This window comes from Musa acuminata, chromosome BXJ3-8, assembly GCF_036884655.1.
Source record: "Musa acuminata AAA Group cultivar baxijiao chromosome BXJ3-8, Cavendish_Baxijiao_AAA, whole genome shotgun sequence".
Lineage (NCBI taxonomy): Eukaryota > Viridiplantae > Streptophyta > Magnoliopsida > Zingiberales > Musaceae > Musa > Musa acuminata.
This window is the reverse complement of record NC_088356.1, coordinates 50,932,857-50,950,916: the sequence shown is the minus strand read 5'-3', so window position 1 is coordinate 50,950,916 and position 18,060 is coordinate 50,932,857. Positions and strand designations below refer to the sequence as shown.

The following is an 18,060-nucleotide window of genomic DNA, read 5'->3' as shown; positions in this document are numbered from 1 at the left end:
GGCTTATAAAGCGGGTCGGGTTTGCGTTCCGCGGATCTTGATCCGCCAACAGCTCAAACCCGCTTTAAATCACAACATTTATGATGACGGCTCCTTCTCACAAAAACGCCATCACATGATTAGTCCATATTATGAAAAATACCCAACAGAATTATATAGTATATGATCGAATTTGTTGTATCCAAAAAATTAAATTATAAATTAGATTATCTTTAGAGTCCCACATTATTATTATTATTATTATTATTATTATTATTATTATTATTATTAATGCACTAAAATTAGTAATAATTATTTTTTGGGGTTAATTAATGAGGAAAAAAACTAGCACCATAAAAAAAAAGGGCACCCGAGAGCCTCGCACCCACCAGTGCCGATCGAGTGGGACCCGCGATGACCGCCCTGTGGACACCAAGAACCACACGAGCCTCCAATCCGCCCTCCGCGACACGCACCTCATCCGCCTCTCCACCGTGTCGATCTCGTACGATTCGATTGGCTAATCCCGCGACGCCGCATCGTCACAAAATCATCCCTCTCCCCCCATCCCCCCGCCGCAGCTCCAAGCCAGATTCTCTAAAGCTACAGAAGCGCCTTTGGGGATTTGGCCAGACCGGAAGAGAGAAGGAAAGGGAAAGAGAAGACTGACTGTGATGCTGTCCATTTGCTCGGCTGCAGCTACTTGTTCTTCTCATGCACAGGTGATCGGTGTTCTTTTCCGTGCTAAATTTCTTTACGTTTCTCTGATGCAAACACGTTGAGCGCATGAAGAAAAATCGCAATTTTATCCGTTGTATAAGTCGATCAAAGCCATAAGTATTATGGGACGGCATAAAGATGTTTGCCACTGTCATAAAGCTTCCTTAAGTCCAATGTTTTATGTGTAGGTTTTTCGGGCGATGACAGCATTCATGAAATCTGTAAAATCTGCCTGCTCTTGTGATCATTTTAACCTCGCACTGTGGTATTGATCGATGCACATTCACAAGTCTCTGCAACGTATGAATATTAGCATTTGTCTGATCGCATTCAGTTCCAATGTGGTAATACCCTTTCCACTGATGTGGATTCCACTAAACACACAATTTTTGTCTTACCATGTAGACCAAGAGTACTTTTTTCATATGCCTGATTAAAAGTTCATACTTCTTATGCTTGATAGCACTTGCTAAAATTGCTTTGGTGCACGTTGTATGCAACCAATCAAATTGGATGTACATGTATATGCTCAAATGATTCAATGAACATAAGTGTGAGAATGAAGATTTTCTACTTACATTGGATACCATTTGCTCCTAAAGATTTCTATTATAAACTGGTAACTTTTGTGCTATCCAAAAGTAGCGGGCAACAAGCAAACACTTCGGTTTGAAAGTTGAGAAACTTTGTCTGCAGGCATCTCTCCATGCAGGTGCAAAGGCTTTTTTTCCTCTTCGGAAGGTTATAGATGATAGGCACATCTTTAAAGATGAGCTACTTTTCTACATCCAAGATGGTACTTATGCTAGTGATAAGTCACTCAAAACACATGCTACTAAATATATGCATTCACTAGTTGTGGAAAGACCTCAGGGATCAGGCACCTTAGACTCATTCATACTCTCTCCCTACCGGAATGAATCTGATGATATAGTTCACGGATTTCCAAATGACTACTTGGATACTTTGCCTGATAGCAGTTGTTACTCAGAAAGTGAAATATATGGTTTATATCCAGTTGCCGATGATATACCTGGGCCTGAAACTTTGCCCACTGAACTTGGAAGAGGTATTGCAGCAAGTACTCCAATGCGACTTTCTGACACATCTGATGTGACCAATAATGGATTCTCAGATCTTAAAGAAAATGTTGAGAATTTTATAACTGGAATTAATCAATCTGTAGATGCATCACTAGGAAGAGCTGAAGATGCTGTGCAGAGCACTTACAACACACTTAAGATGTCTTTTACGGATGCAATTGAAAGCTTCACAAAATCAACTGAAAGTGTGTTCAGTACTTCTCTTTCTTCGGTGTATAACTCCAAAGAACAAGCTGGTGGTAAATTGACAGGATTCTCTAGTATGTTTAAGGAAAATGTGCATGGAGTAGGTGGTCTAGCTATTGACACTCTGAGGCGAGCAATTGTTATGCTGGAGGATTCTTTGGGAAATGCAGCATCATTTCTTGTATATTCTTATGGATCAGCAAAGTCATTGCTTCCACCAAATATTAAGGAGTCACTTGACTTGTCTGAGGAGAAAGCTATTCAAATTATAGAGCCGGTTGGAGCTGCCTTTCAGAAGGTATACTGGTGGATCAACATTTTACCACTTTCCAGATTCCTTTCCATAAGTGTGCATGTATAATGTCCAACAGTGTGAACACTGCATGCCATGATGCAGGTGTATGCCATTATTGAAGGGTTCGAGAAAATTCTTGGTTTGGATCCTACTGATCCAATTGTCCAGTTTGTACTTTTCTTTGGCAGCTCGGCTGCTATAGGGTAACTGCAAAATTTCTTTTTATCGTTTTCCTTCCATGGATCTCATATAATTCTTGATCAGTTAAAAAATTTATCTCCAATTTATCTGCAGAACATCTTACTGGTTTTCCAAATATGGTGGATACTCTGGTGATTTGACTCCTGAAACAACTTTTATGCTTCTGAAAGATGAACGGGATGCTGTACTTATTGATGTCCGGCCTGAGGCAAGAGACTGTAAATTTCACAAGCCTTTTCTTTTCTTCTGTTCCTGCTAGACTTAAGCAGTCTATATTAGTTGTTGTATACTGGATTCTACAATACTTCTTGTTATTTTTTATTTTATTTTCCCCATGATAGAAAGTGCCGTAAATTTCTCTCCATGGATCAAAATCTGTAAAACCTTTTTCAGACACAATGATTCAGAGGTATATGGAACTTTTGATTTTGTGTGAGGTATAGAAGGAATAATATAGAGTATATAGCGAATGTATGCTTGGTTACAGTTATATGGTTCATGTAGGATCTAAGGGAGCGAGATGGTGTTCCTGATTTGCGAAGAGGTGCTAGATCTAAATATGCAAGTGTGGTCCTTCCTGAGGTATGTTGGCAGTTCTTTCTTTTCATTTTTCTTTAAGGGCAATTAAAGCTTCACTCATTGTTATAGTATGATTTTACTTCTTTATCAGATTGATGGTTCAGTAAGGAAACTGCTAAAGGGTGGGAGAGAAGTCGATTATTCTTTAATTGCAGCTGTCATCCGCAGCTTGAAAATTATAAAAGTACTGTACCTTTTAGTGACAAGTAGTTACAGCATCAAATTTTCCTTTCTACGTCATAGATATTCAGTGTGGTTCTTGTTTTCCTCAAATGTGTAGAATGGGTCAAAGGTCATTGTTATGGATGCTAATGGTGGTCATTCTAAAGCCATTGCTAGATCCTTGAAGAAACTTGGTGTAAAGGCAAGCACTAAACAATTTGTCTCAAAAGTGTTTTCATTGTCCAGTGATTACAATCTAATGCAATGACCTTGTGTAACTGACACACCTGGAAATAGAATCCTTACTTGGTTCAAGGTGGCTTCCAATCTTGGGTCAAAAATGGTCTCCGCATTAAAGAGCTAAAACCTGAGACCGCATTGACATTACTGAATGAGGTATGACAAAATTCATTAGGACTTGCATCATTATTCATCTTTGCGCTTCACTAAATCTGGATCTTTCTTAACTCTTTCCTTCTGAAAACTTTCCAAAGAATCAGAATTTTAGTTCTTTAAAAATCTGTATCTTATGGCTTGAGTTAAAATTAATGATCCTACTTATTAATATTGGTGGATGAATTCCCTTTTTATCAACAAATGTTAGACGGAAGTTCTTTTTCCCGAAATAATTATAAATGTGGCATCATTCATAATCATGGAGATAGCTTTGATGAAAACTTGGTTTCTGCATGTACTCACACATTTCATTTAGAATGTGTGCAGGAAGCTGAGGCAATCATTGAAGATATTAAGCCTACCCCAACACTTGTTATTGGATATGTCGTGGTAAGATGGTTGATACCTCTCCTTTTAACGATTAAGCCTTCCAAATTCCTAGCTGTTCTAGTATCAATTTTGCATGATCAATTTTGAGTCAATTTATTTAATATGTATTCAACATGCTCCATCAGACAATTTTACTTTCAAATTAAATGCTTTAGTTTTGGACCACTTAATTAGATTACTGATTTCTTTTTTGTGTGTATATGGCCAGGGCATTTCTGCAGCCATCTACGCTCTGCTAGGTAAGCATCATTTAGAATGAGATAAAAGGTAATTTGTGATAACCACTTTGCTTTCTGATCCCGGAGATATCTTTAACATCAGCTATGGACAAACCAAGCTGGACTAAGCAAGAGATAGACACATTTTCTACTATCATATCAGATAAACAACCACACTTATTGTCATTAAAACAATAGCCTACTTAATTCACTTCATAACTCCTTGTAAGTTCAAGCCTAATAACTACAATCTTTGAATTTCCTTCACAATCGCAAACTTTTCCATGCTATTAAAGTGCATTCATTCAGTAGCTGTTAACAATAAGTTACAGTCACTGATTGTATACATATTTGTACTTCTTTTTTGTCATAAGAAGTACTTTAATGTGAGTAATGTTGTTGAGACAGTATTGTGATTTTATATGAGCAAATATATCGAGTAAAATCTTTGCTTGTTGATCTGTCAGTGCATACAGCCATATCTTAAAAGACAGAGGATTGGAAAAAGTAGTCTAGTTAGGCTAATGATTTCTTATCAAGATCACACCACTTCAGAATACTAAATATGAAATAATCATTATGGCACCAAAACCTCTCATTTTCAGCATGTTTCCAACTAATTTGTACTTTGGTTGCAGAGTGGGAGAAGACACTGCAAGTTATTGGTATTATTGGCCTTGGGCAGGTACCATTCTTCTGTAAATGGGTTTCACACTTATGCAATAATTTTCAATAGGAGCTTTATACCCGTTCTGATAGATGATACTGGCAACCACATCCACTGCTAACCACATCTTCTGTAAATGGGTTTCACGCTTCTGCAATAATTTGCAATATGAACTTTATACCCGTTCTGATAGATGATAATTTCTGGCAACCACATCCACTGCTAACTATGATAGGATTCAATTATATATTGGTGTTGTGTGTCTGCCAAAGGACCAATCTTGTTGTTCAATATGTTGCTTGTGGACTTATTCTTGGATATAAATTATAGAATTGAAGATACACCAAATGGAAATCATTTAATAAAAACAGTTACTAATGATATTACCAGAAGCAGGTTGATTCGGATTTATGCCATATCCACCATAGAACAATAACTTTAGGAGCATGCAGATATGCTGAATGCCAAAACTAGAAATGCTAGACAGCTAATATAATTAATGTAATATATCTTGCTTCTTCATGTCTTTGTGCCTTCTTGTTTAAGTTACTTCTTATCACTGAAACATTTATCTAATGAGGCTAAAATGGGCCATTTAAAGCATGATAACAAAATGAAGTTGATGTGTTGGAGCACTCTTTATGGTACACTTTTTTATTGTTCAATGAGCATAGTTGGTTGTAGGATTACCTTTGCAGAATTATGACTTGTTTTGTTAAAATATTGGAAGCCTTAAAGTGACAGGATTATTTATATTCCTGGTCTTTAATTCTTGTTAATTTTTTGTTCCCTTCAACATTTTTATACTTATTATGCCCCTCTTATTTAGGTTTGTATGATTCTCTTGCATGCCTTTATGATTACCCACCATTACGCAACCACTGGTTATCCACTAACATATGTCATTTCTACTTATTTTGTAGAGTCTCTATCGAAGGGTGGCTTCATATGATGATTCTAAGGATTTGAAGAAAGATGTTGGGTAAACTTAATGTTGTCGCTTGCCTGATATATCTCAATACATGCTAACCTTAATTCTTAGTTACCATCAAGAAAAATTGGGCGCAAAAATATGAACTCTATTTTTTTTAACCTAATCAGGACTGGCAGATAATTCATGAAATTCAAATGAAAAATATCAATCTAGCTTATAAAATGATAGACAGGAAACAAATTTGTCTATCAATGAAGAATGCTATACTACGCATACTTTCTCTCTTTCCATTATGAGAGTTTAGTCTGACAATTAACCAAACCATTTTTTTGAGATTTCTGTTCTCCAGTGCTTAAGTACGATGTAGGCCTATTCTCATTTACTCAATGCTGCTTGCCTTTGTTACCTTACCAAACAATAAAGTACAAGTATTGTGAGCATTACATGGTTTCTAATGCTTGACTTAATCAACAGTTGAACATAGATGGTTATCCAAACTGGTTGTTTCAATCTAGACAGTGTAACTTGAAGTCCTGTATGCTTTTTATTTCAGGTTGTTGCTGTCTCCAGTGCGACTCGGAGCTCAAGCATTCTCATGGGCAGCCACAAGACTAGAGCCGAACAAGTTTGGCCTACCGACATCGCCCTCATCAACCGCTGTGCGCGATCGTGTCGTGCAAGCAGCTGCAAAGCATGAATCCCAACCATCCGATACCAACGAACCGAAAGGGCTGCCACAAGAATCAGTGATTCAGACTAATGAGAATCAAGTGTCGGAAGCATGACACTGTTTTTTTTGCTTCTGTATATAGGCAACAACGAGACTTTCCTCAGCTTTTGCAGTCTTAACTTGTTGTATGTCAAGTGCTTAATCCTGAAGCTGATACTCAGCTAGTATGTAAAGTGATTTCCAAAGTGCTTAGACTACTTGAAACCAGGATTCATAAGTTTCAATGTGATCGATTGTTTATGGATCAGTTGATGTCTATTGTTTTGGTTTCCTATCTCTTATCTGCTATAACTTGAAAGGCATGTATCCACAACACCTTATATGTAAAGACAAGATCAAATCAGTGGATCTTTTTCTCCTTTTTTTTCAATTTTTTTTTGAGAAAATTCATCAAGATCTAAATTCTAATCCAAAAACATGCTGTCATAAACAAAAGATGTTTTTGTTGTTTTGTTGAGAAGATTAATCAAGACCAGAACTACAAAACAATCCCAAACAAGCAACAAGGCAACATAAATGACAAGGAGATGAACACCAGAAACATGAACAAGGCTGTAGGAAATCACAACAAGAACAGAAGGAAGGAATCACGTAACTCCCAACCAGCAAAACTATATGAAGCTGCTCCTCCTGCCGACAACAGCTCCCACGGGCAGCGACACAATGGAGTCCACGCTCATGCCGCCCACAGACTGCGTGGACCTGTGCCTCCCTTGTCTTCCCGTGCTCTTTGATCCACAACACCCGCCACCGCTAATGGTTTCCTTGCCGGCAAACAGGGAGCCTATGCTCTGACCCAACCCGAACGAGAACCGCTTCTTCTTCGGCTCCTGCACAGACACGAACGCGCGGTCGTTCCTCACCTTGGCCTTGGCCGAGGCGGTGGGCGCCATGTAGTTGGGCACGGCGAAGGTCGGGCAGCTCGTGAGGCTGGCGTCGTCGGCGTCCGCGGGCCTCAGGCGCGTGTAGTGGCCGCGGTGCGGCCGGCGGGGGCCGGGTGTGGCTCTGGGACGTATGGCGGCCGGCGAGCGCGGCGTTTGAGGACGCGGCGCTCGGACAGGCGGCGCCGGTTCGGGGTTGTCGGAGGAGGGGTGTTGGCTCTCGAGCCATGTCCACCACCAGGGTGCGCTGCCGGAGCGGAGGCCGGTCAGCATGGCCTCGGCCGACCTGGGCGTCACCTTCAGTAGCTGCGCGAAGAGTCCCATAAAGAGGTCAGAGCTGTGATTCTAACCTGTTATTACTGTTGATGTTGCATGCAATCTGGACGCTACCACAATTCATTATGAGCTCTTAGATCAATTAGAAACAAGCAAAGCTTCAATTTGCATGATCTTTGTAAGGTAACAAAATTGCCTTGTGGGGATGGTGAATTACTAGAACTCCGCATAGTAGAACCAAAATTGATGATTACATTGATGGATTATTGCAAGCAATGTGTTATAGTAGGAAGTTTGTGACTCCAGCGAGGGAAGAATACCTGGTGGGTGTAAGCATAGGCCAATGCCCTCTCCCTCTTGATGACTGCCTCGACCTTGTTCCGCATCCTTGCTTCCAGAGCCTCTCTTGTGAGAACGCTATCATCCCATTCTTCACGGCCTTCTTCTTCAGTCTGCAAGACACCCACACACAAAGTCAGCAGACTCTGCTTCTAGATTACCTACTCATGGTGATTTCTCACTTGGTGAGCAGCACTCCACTTGCCGAAGTTGCTCTCCGTGTCCTTCTCACACTTTGGTGAAGTCTTGTGGAGTTGAAGACTTCTGCTCTCCATCATCTGCAGCCTATTAGCTCGTATCTGCAGCTGTACTCGAACAAGCATCTGCATGCATCTCATTGTGTTCATCGTCTGGCGCTTCACATTCTGCCCTCTCATGGCTCTTTGAAGTCTCATTAGCCCCTTCAGTGTGTGGTAGCTCCGCCGAGCCTGCTTCATGGAAGGGAATGTGTTGCTATCTTCTCTTAAGCTCACATGAGGTTATATGCCTAGACTTGGTCAATAAGCTTGTTGTTTAAATTCGTACATGCTAATGGAATTTGGATGCTATAACGAATGACACGAGTTCTTATGATCATACTCTCATTTTTTACAGCAGAGCAATACTGCTTTTTGCTTGATTTCTTCTACATTTACGTTCTGATGTTAATTAAATGCTATGATGAGCTTACCTGATGACCTCTATAGGCTGCTTGAATCTTGATTGCTGAAATATGAGCGTAGTTTGGGATCATTGTTTGTTTTCTTGCAGCTGGTATAGATTGTTGAACCTTCTTGGAGGGCCTTGAGTGCACTCCGTCCTGCTGCTGCTGCTCACTCTCAGCATCTTCCAAGATCTTCTCGATGCTGCTTGGTTCTCTCTGCAGGGGAATGAAGGAATTGGTTTCACCATGCTTGGATTTTCCAAAAGGCCACCTTTTCTTCTCCTTTGTGAGTTTCTTCTCTGAACCCTACATTCATAAGGACTTCTTTAGATGTATTATCAAGTTCATTACCATGAACTTTCATGATTGAGAGATCAAACAAGATTAACGAATATATTTGCTCGCTGTGGTGGATTGAATAGAATTTCCTTGCAATCCAGTAGTATAGCAAAAATGGCAGCAGAATACCTCATGCAGCAGATAGAATTATTAATCTAACATCCATTGGAATATACCTGTTCACCTATATCATATATTTTTGAAGTTCTGCCTCATTCTTTATCTATCTTGTGTTACCAAGAGATGTAACAGAGTTCCATATTGTTAATGCATGATATTGTTTTGGTAATTGTTGGATTGAAATTTCTCTACAATCTTGTTGTCCTTGAAGCAATCTTTGGGCTGCCAAGTATCGGATATCACATGCAAGAGATGGATAATCAGCTTCATGTCAAATTGTCAATTATTGGGTCTCTTATAGATGTGGAACTCCCGGAACAGTCATTAAGGTAGTTAATTCTTCCAGACATTCTGGCTGAGGAAACCTTAAGTTCATCAACTTACTTGGATCTGAACTCTTGCATCAACAAATTTATCCCTGGAGCTTGAAGTGAAGGCTCTTTTTATAACAGAAAACCAACTTGATTTCTTGCCCATCTCTTTGTTATTCCGAGTCCGACCATAGAAATACCTGAAATGCATGCGACAAGCAAACTTTTAGATGTTTAGTGTGATAGTACTATTCAAGATCTTCAGATAATATTATTAATAATTAGAACTTTTTTTTCTCCAACCTGCAAAGAACACTAAAATTGGCTGCAAAGAAAATTTATATTAGTATGATAGTCTTCTTGATTGCTTAAAGAAAAATCAAAAGTGAATCATATTTGTAGTTTTTTTCCCTCTCTCAATCAAGCAGTTTTTCTTTTTCTGGAAGAAAGATTTCTTATTCTTATGGTACTGTAATCAATTGCATTACGGAACATTTGTCTGGCCTTAGCATCCTGTTGGCAAACTATGTATTGTACTAAAATTTCATAGATCTTCACCTTTTTTTTTACTTGTTCTTATGGGCTTTTCCTAAGACACTTTCTGCACCATGCAAGTTAATCAAAAGAGCTTCATCTAAAATGAGGAGAACGCAAAGCTGGAATACTCCTTTTTCCCTTTAAAAATTGTTCCCTCTTAGAACAGATAATGGAGAAATACAATTTCAGACTTGTAACTTTCCAAATCAAAGTCTCTGAAAAAGGGTAAAGGAAACTTTAAGTTTCAATTATTGTCTTGTTCAGACTTTCAAAGAGTGTACGACCATATTTGTTTATTACTAAACTTCAAAGGAAAACGTTGAGAAGTTATAGGTTTACAATCACAAGCAGTCCTCGATTAAGATTATGAATGTAATTCACCTCATAGTATTTGGCTGTTTCATTATTTATTCCATTATGCAGACAATAACTGAATTGTTTCTTTCCTGTTATAGTCTTTTAAATTTCTACTGCCACTACGAAAGCATTACCTCTGGAGAAAAGAAATTTTAGTATGATGAGAACCATTTTTGCACGGTAATATGTAGCTAATAGAACTCTAGTTAATGTACTACTCCCAAAATTAGATGAAGAAACCCTAGAAGTTGAATAATAGATGACACTAAAAAAACTTGATTACTACATAATGTTGACAGTTTTAAACAACTTTTAAGGCCAATCAGAAAATAAATTTTCTTCCTATTCACATCCTCCTTATAAAAATCTGATGGTTTACAGCCATTATGACAGTTAACAGTCAAGTCCAATTAATTCAACCCATGCACTGAGTAGATTTGCAGATATTATAGAACTGCAATTGAAGTTTCACTCATCAACTGAACTATATCTTCGGAAATTTTTGTAAAAAAGAAAATTAACTTGATGTAGTTTCCATTCTAGTAAGAACTGTAGATCAATATAGGAAGGTTTACATTTCTACCTTGGCACACTCCAGGAACTACTTCACTAGCAAAATCATTCAGCTGCAGAAGAAGATGGAGATATGGCTTGAGCTTGGAATATCACTTCACCATAGAGAAACTGCTCTTCTGCCAAGGAACTATATATATATGTATATATATGCAAGGTTGGCTTGGTTTTTCTCATTCAATGTGCTTGGCATCTGGTTCTTCCTTGCATGGATTAAGGTCCTTTTGACCTCTCTCTCTCTTTCAACTTTTTCTAAGTGCAGGTTGTTCTATAACACTCTTTTGGATTGATGAGGAAGAGAACAATCACTTCATGGCCCCAAACCAACTTTACTTCAATAGAAAGCCTTCTGAAGACAGCTATAGGCACTTGAGAAACTGTTGAGGTTGCTTCCTTTTTTTCAGTAGAATTGAGACACTAGGCAAATAAATGTCAGTGGAGTCCTATAGAAGTTTACTATGTCAAGTTGGTCCAAAGATTCAAAGCCAAGGTGTTTTAGATCCTTCCCTTGTATTTGGAGCATGTGGTGACACATCTGAATGCCCATTATAATACTTTGCCTGCAATCATTGGTGGGTTTTCAGGTCTTGTATATCTTTAATATGACATGAACATGGTGTGGACAAACTCTGGAAAACTTTAATATGACAAGTTGTATAAGTTGCACACCTGTAGACGAACTCCTGAAGAAAAAGAAGAACAACATAGGATCAGTGTGCTGGACCAACCTAACCAAATAAAATGGCCTCTCTTTGATCAATCATCAATTGTATCATCTTAAACATTATCAAGAGTTTTAGTCACAGAAATCACCTCTCATACCTATAATTCTATTCTTTTTCATTTGCATTGCAGGTTAGGATGCAACCTGAGGTGTTCATCTGGATGCCTTAGAGGAGAACACAAGGCAAAATATAGGATGTTTGCTTATAAGCTACTCAAGATAAAGGAAGCATGAATCTTGACAAAGAAGGGTGGATCCCCCATCCAAATGGCCTGTTTAGTTTCCAGGGAAGTTATTAACTATCGTAGGTTCATCACACTCATTGTTACTGTTCTTGAATCATCAGTATATCTGTCTCTGGAATATCTTTGCAAAAGGATTAGTTCATTGACATGACACATCATTAGGTGCTGATCACCTTGTTTTAACTGATAATTCTCATCAGAGTATGGCATTACAGTGTCCTGAACTCCTGATTGCCTTGTGTACTAATTGTGGCATTTCGTTTTCATTTCCTTGTCAACTAGATTAACAAAGCATACCTTTTGAGGCATATAATAAACTTTTGTAAGATCCGTATTTTGTCAGCCACCTTTTGTCTCCAAAACAAAGTTTTCAGACTCAGATCAGTTTTGGCATTTATCTCAGCATTATTGGAAACATAAGATTTATGCAAAGTCCAGGGTTCATCATTCTCTAATACGAGGCAATTTATGTCTGAGCTTATCTTACATGCAGCATTAGCTTTGCTGGGTACTCAAAACTTTTTCAAAGTACAAAGAAAAAGGTTATGTTGTTTCGGTCTTCAACATTCTTGAATCAAATACCTTTGTCAGTGTAGATTATACTAAAATTCTCTTGATCTTACATAAATCTTCTTTTTTCTGAATCTGAATCTGAATCCTACTACTGCTGTTATTATTTATTTTTCCTGAGAAGGAAACTTTGTGGACTAATAAACTAGACATAGGTCGTCAACAAAAGAAAGGCAGATACTTTTGGAAAAAGAAACAGATGGTGATGACACTGTCAAACACTAATCAAACTAATATATCTTTTTTTCTTCTTTTAGGTTCATCACTTCCACTGGAGTGTGTGAACTTTGCAGTTCATGTGTATGTAGTGCATTCCATCCTGTTCTAAAGGTATGTATCATCATTGGTTGTAGATTCCTCTTGATCATGGCACTTGTATCATCATCATCATCCTCCTCCATTATGACACCACATAAAACCAGTGCTTCTTTTATCTTACCTGGTAGTATGTAGTGCTTCTCTACCTAATGTTTGGATTAATATGGGCAGTAGAAAGGCAAGGCATTTCAATCAACTACATGATGAAGACTCGTAGCTTTTGGGTCATGGCTGACCAAGTGTAGTGCTCTCATGATGAGGACTTGCCAGAATCCAGCCAGCGAAGGGGATGATGATATGGTTCCTTTGCAATCACAACAATATCTCATACATGAGGCAGAACCATATGAAATCGGCCCGGTTTCTATTTCATTTTCCCTGGAACCCGTGTTTTCGGAACCGCGATTAGCTCTAACATGAGGTTGTAATAAAAATTACACAAGGAATTTTTTTTTATTTTCATTTATCCTATTCAGTTAAATCATATTAATGGAAAATTATTAATTTCTCAGTTATTGTTTACTGGAAGGGTACAAATAGAAATTTACTGTTGAATCGGCAAATTTTGGATGTATATTGCAGAGAATTTTCTATTTTATATGAAATTATGCACACATGGTATTTGAAACTAACTTATTAAACAATATATAGAGTGCTGAAATTAAACTGAAAAATGGCTTTAGAATTATATATATTTATAGATAAATTTCTCTTTTTTTTTTTTTTTTTTTTGTAAATGATAAGTGAGAAAGACGAGATCCGAACTCTCTGTTTCTAATTCCCTTTCTATCGGTTTATTACGAGATAGATTATGTTTATGTTTTGTTGCTAATGGACCAAAATAAACTTCCAACACACAACTTTAATCTCCAGCTTTATTCAAACACTTGGTGAACGAGCTACTACAGCTCTCAAGCTTGGCAGAAATGGTGGCAGCAATCTGCATCGATCTAAAGTTACAGGTGGTCTCAAAAATGGTTCTTCACTTGGACTTCGGGTAATGAGCATTCGTGAACCTGCAGTTACGCCTTATCTCCCCGTTACTTCCGGTCAACACCCCGATGCTGCCCATCCGGCTGATGGCCAGGGCGAAGTAGCGGCTGAAGTCGTCGAACTCGTAAGCGAACTCGCTGGCGATGCGCACGCCATCCTTGGATGCGAGGAACTGCTGATCTATCCCGAGCACGGCTTGGTTGTCGAGCACCCGGGAGTAGTAGGAGCTCTCGAAGGTGAAGTTGCCGCCGGAGTGTGGGTTTAGGAACACGGTCGGATCGGGTTGGTCCGGTGCGTACCTGTATGGGCACGTCTTCGCTAGTTGTCTTGCGAACCTGCAGTCCATCAGGTCGTCGGGCAGTCCTGTGTCGTTGAAGTTGTAGATCCTGTCGTGGACGTACCGGCAGTGAGTCACTCCCATGGTGTGAGCACCTGCAAATAGAGAAGTTTGGACGACCAACAACAACAAGAAGAAGAAAAGGGTGGTGGCAGATCAACCATCGAACCTAGGAGAGTCCCAAGATCGAGCACATCGAGACCGCGAGACTTGAAATATGAGAGGGCATCATCCCAAGAGATGGAGGGTGGTGGCAGGTCAACCATCTTCGCATCCGATTCATACCCGTCCCTTCTTCCGGTGAAGACTGGGTACTTCCATCCTCCTGCCTGCAACACCCAAAGCTTAGAACAGGGTGCAACATTCACCATGTAAATATATCGTATCCATTCAATTAACCCCATATATATATATATATATACGTGTCTATGGTAGATGGTATACATACCAATGCCACTGCATCCCTGGTGGCGAGGTGGAGTATGTCGGCGCACGACACAACGCCGGGGCATTTGGACTCCAACTTGTGCTTGATCGCGTCGATGACGTCAAACCCCCTCAATCCCGCGTTCTGTGGTGCCTCCTTCTCCGATCCCTCCCCATCCAAGAGAATCGAAGCGTCACAACCCTGCAACAAAAGGCATCGCGTTGGATCGCATGCAGAAGAAAGAAGTCGAGCTGAAGAGTGGGTACCCTAATGAAGCAGTCGGAGTAGACGACGCGGAGGAGAGCGGGAGTAATGGACCGGTCGTTCACCCACGCCTTGCGAACCGCTCTCGTTATCAGCTTCTCTGCCTTGGTGCACTGCGTATTCTTACTGTAGTAATGGAGCACCAAACCATTCAAAGGCAACTTGGTGCCGCCCTCCGCTACGTGCGAGCACGTCGCCCATAAGCCGAGCACCACGAGCACTAGAAGCCGCTCTCTGCTGCACCACATCGTATCTTCTTTTCCTTCCAAAAAGAACCGATCAAATGTACATATAGACGGCATGGAGAGATGAGATCGAGGAGCTTTGGTGGATCCTAAGAGGGGGGCGATGAATGCAGCAGTAAAAGAGGGTGTAGAGATCCAAGGAGAGTCGCCTCATCTTTTGACTGGGATGAGATCGATTGAAGAGCAGCTTGGGGTGATGTGTAGGAGGGTGCGCCTGCGGGGAAGCCTCTCGTTCATGCCACTGTCATGTTAGGTGGGCGGCGGCGGCGGTACGCCAACGGTGGGAGATGTGCGCGTTTCACGACGACGTTTCACGTGTGGAGATCTTGAGGACTACTTTGTGAGGGGAATCGAGGAAAACAAGCTGTGTCCACCTATTGCATTGTATGTGAATAGAGATGATGGCAGTGAGTACAATACGTGATTGATATGGCTCCAACCAATATTTGCATTAGCATAAGTTTGAGTGGAAAATATTTTTTAGGAATATTCCTTTAGCATTTTATAAGTAAAAAAAAAATTAAAACTTAATATCTTTAATTGACTTGAGCAACGGAGTAATATTATATGCATACTAATTGCTGACTAGCATAGATATATCTTAAAATATCATTGTGTGCATGAACTAATTGGTGACTTGTTTGTCACAAAATACCATCCTGTTTATGATACATTAATGTTAAATTCCTCAATCAAATATTGAACCAGTTGATCAGATTAGGAAAATCAGGAATCAGATACTCAACCATTGTTTGATCCACTAATTAACCCTTTTGAATCTTATGAAATCTAAAATTAATTTTTTTTATTTTTATCATAGATATTTGTACTTTTAAGGTTTTTACTACTATTTATTATTAAAATAAATAATTTTTTATTTTTATTTTTTTAAATATTAGTTGATTAAAAAAACTGTTATTCTTTAATCTGCTTAACGTGTCTTTTTATTTACATTCTTGTCGTCCTCTTTTATTGTACTATAAAAATATTCTATAGTATCATAGTTTCATATTTTTAGTATAATATGTAATAATTTTTATATTTATTATTAAAAATTTTAAATCTTATATATTTATTAAATCGTCAATTCAAATAATCGTCCGATGCATATGACTTGATGGAGGTCTCAGTCCTAATAGTTATATTTTAGATTGAACTTCGAAATGTTTTACATATGTGGAGATGTTTTTAATAATTTTTAAATATTATATATTTTAATCTTATATATTTTAGGTTTTGATAATAAAATATTTATAATTAAACATCAAAATTGATAAAAAAAAATATTGTCAACTAATCACTACATCACATATGGCCATATGGTACTCTAATTGATATAGGAGGACAAGACTTCCTTTGTTCACCCAGATGGACATAAGTCTAAAGGAGATTGTTACAAATTATCTCCCACCACTATTTCTCATTATAAGTTATCATTTCAAGAAATATTCTATGAGATATCCTCTTCTATTTTACTCGGTATAAAAAATTATTTTCAACACAAATAAATAAGATCAAATATTTTTTTACTATTTTAATCTATCATCTCGGACTAACTTGAGCGTCAGAAAGTCTAAGTTGGAAAACCCATTGCTAACGTTAATCTTTATGTAGATTACCCTTGGAGTCGTGAGCACTGCCACCTCGAACTTGGAAGAGCTCCAAAGATACCTTGGTGGTATATAATCCTTCTTGCACACAGGGACTCAAATTACGTCGGGCTAATTAGGATGTCACAAATTCTTCCCATAACATTTTGACACTAGAAGAAGGGCTTATGTCACAGAAACGTCAGCTCGTCGACCCACTAAATAAGCATTCAAGTAAGGAGACTCCACCTCCAACCCATAGTACATTCACTCATATGAGACAACAGTCGATATTTTTGAACCTCGGCACATCCACCTCAGGGGACAACATATGTTCAACGACCCAAGCCTCTCTCCCTTAAGGATGACCCCGACCTATATGCTTATCTTAACTAAGGTCTTTTTGAATCTCATTCAATAAGTGCGGATATTGATAGGGATGATACTAACCGTCACCTCGAACTTACCTTAGTCAGTCTAGTCGATGGTGCCTCTAGCTCCGACGTAGTCCATAGTACCATCGACGTTTATCGAGATTTCTTGACTCAATGTGGCATCGACCCCCAAGAATGCTTGAGGCCCATTAAGCCTCCAACAGTGGGGGCAACCCGATCATTGAATATAGAGTTCAACGAACCTCACCATCCTTGAGTTCTCTAAGGAGGTTAAGTCAGACTTGGTCGACCTACGTACCTCAGGCTCTTTGAGAAGGTCGGGTAGGCTTAGCCAACTTATGTATCTTAAGCTCTCTGCGGAGGTCGGGTTGAGCTTAGCCAACCTTAGGCTTTCTAAGGAAGTTAGGTCGGGCTTGGTCCACCTATACACCTTGGGTTCTTTGAGGAGGTCAAGCTTGGTCCACCTATACACCTTGGGTTCTTTAAGGAGGTCGGGCTTTGTCCACCTATACACCTTAGGTTTTTTGAGGAGGTCAGGTCGAGCTTGGCCAACTTATGTATTATGGGAGTTTAGTAAGATAATGATCTCTCGAGATGTGTCTTGTTATTAAGATGCTCAACGCATTTAGACGCTCACCCTATAGGGGTGCATTGGGTAATGTTGAGATGCTCACCCCTAAGAAAGGCACATCGAGCATTTTAAACACTCACTCCCGTAAGGGCATGTTAGTGTCGTTAAGATGTTCACCCCCGAGGAGGGTGCATCAGGCTTTTTTTTTATACTCGCCCTATAGACTTTTCCTCATTTGATGCTTGAACATTTTATTCACTATCTTTTTAGTAGATTGCTTTAGTATTCTTCAACTCGAAAGGTATGTCTCGATAGCAATATATTTCTTGACTGATAATTAATGAGATGTACTCTCGATCTTTCAAGGCCATCTTGATATGGTTGTATCATGAAAAGATATTCATGAATGTTAATAACTCATGACTCAAGATTACATCGACCAATTG

The 18,060-nt window shown here is 39.1% G+C and overlaps 3 protein-coding genes and 1 long non-coding RNA gene across 6 annotated transcripts; 2 read left to right on the top strand and 2 right to left on the bottom strand.

Moving 5' to 3' along the window:
- The first annotated feature begins 476 nt into the window (after positions 1-476).
- Positions 477-6,807, top strand: LOC135645615 (uncharacterized). Of its 3 annotated transcripts, none has more exons than XR_010498833.1 (14): positions 477-701; positions 888-1,043; positions 1,396-2,286; positions 2,386-2,486; positions 2,578-2,692; positions 2,989-3,066; positions 3,155-3,247; positions 3,344-3,427; positions 3,523-3,621; positions 3,938-4,011; positions 4,220-4,250; positions 4,868-4,914; positions 5,820-5,878; positions 6,384-6,417. XR_010498833.1 is itself a non-coding variant. In XM_065164177.1 (14 exons), the coding sequence occupies exons 2-14, from the start codon at positions 975-977 to the stop codon at positions 6,613-6,615; spliced, it is 1,962 nt and encodes a 653-aa protein (XP_065020249.1). In that variant the 5' UTR covers positions 485-701; positions 888-974; the 3' UTR covers positions 6,616-6,807. The 3 variants fall into 3 exon arrangements, 2 of the variants coding, with proteins under 2 accessions (XP_065020249.1, XP_065020250.1); XM_065164177.1 differs by having other exon boundaries at positions 485-701; positions 3,949-4,011; positions 6,384-6,807; XM_065164178.1 differs by lacking the exon at positions 888-1,043 and having other exon boundaries at positions 487-701; positions 3,949-4,011; positions 6,384-6,807.
- Positions 6,808-6,973: 166 nt separating this feature from the next.
- LOC103995714 (protein IQ-DOMAIN 14-like) lies at positions 6,974-11,077 on the bottom strand. The gene is made up of 6 exons (XM_009416378.3): positions 10,947-11,077; positions 9,543-9,669; positions 8,727-9,005; positions 8,239-8,484; positions 8,038-8,169; positions 6,974-7,747 (listed from the first exon to the last, which is right to left on the bottom strand). Exons 2-6 carry the CDS (start codon positions 9,633-9,635, stop codon positions 7,172-7,174), a joined length of 1,326 nt encoding a protein of 441 aa, XP_009414653.2. The 5' UTR covers positions 9,636-9,669; positions 10,947-11,077; the 3' UTR covers positions 6,974-7,171.
- LOC108953674 (uncharacterized) lies at positions 7,640-13,301 on the top strand. Its single transcript, XR_001979610.2, has 7 exons — positions 7,640-7,771; positions 8,807-8,985; positions 9,370-9,487; positions 10,962-11,093; positions 11,199-11,321; positions 11,792-12,805; positions 12,965-13,301. It is a non-coding gene; the product is annotated as an uncharacterized LOC108953674 (long non-coding RNA).
- Positions 13,302-13,650: 349 nt separating this feature from the next.
- Positions 13,651-15,095, bottom strand: LOC135644492 (probable peroxidase 61). The gene is made up of 4 exons (XM_065162096.1): positions 14,817-15,095; positions 14,572-14,751; positions 14,293-14,452; positions 13,651-14,218 (listed from the first exon to the last, which is right to left on the bottom strand). Exons 1-4 carry the CDS (start codon positions 15,060-15,062, stop codon positions 13,776-13,778), a joined length of 1,029 nt encoding a protein of 342 aa, XP_065018168.1. The 5' UTR covers positions 15,063-15,095; the 3' UTR covers positions 13,651-13,775.
- Positions 15,096-18,060: the final 2,965 nt, after the last annotated feature.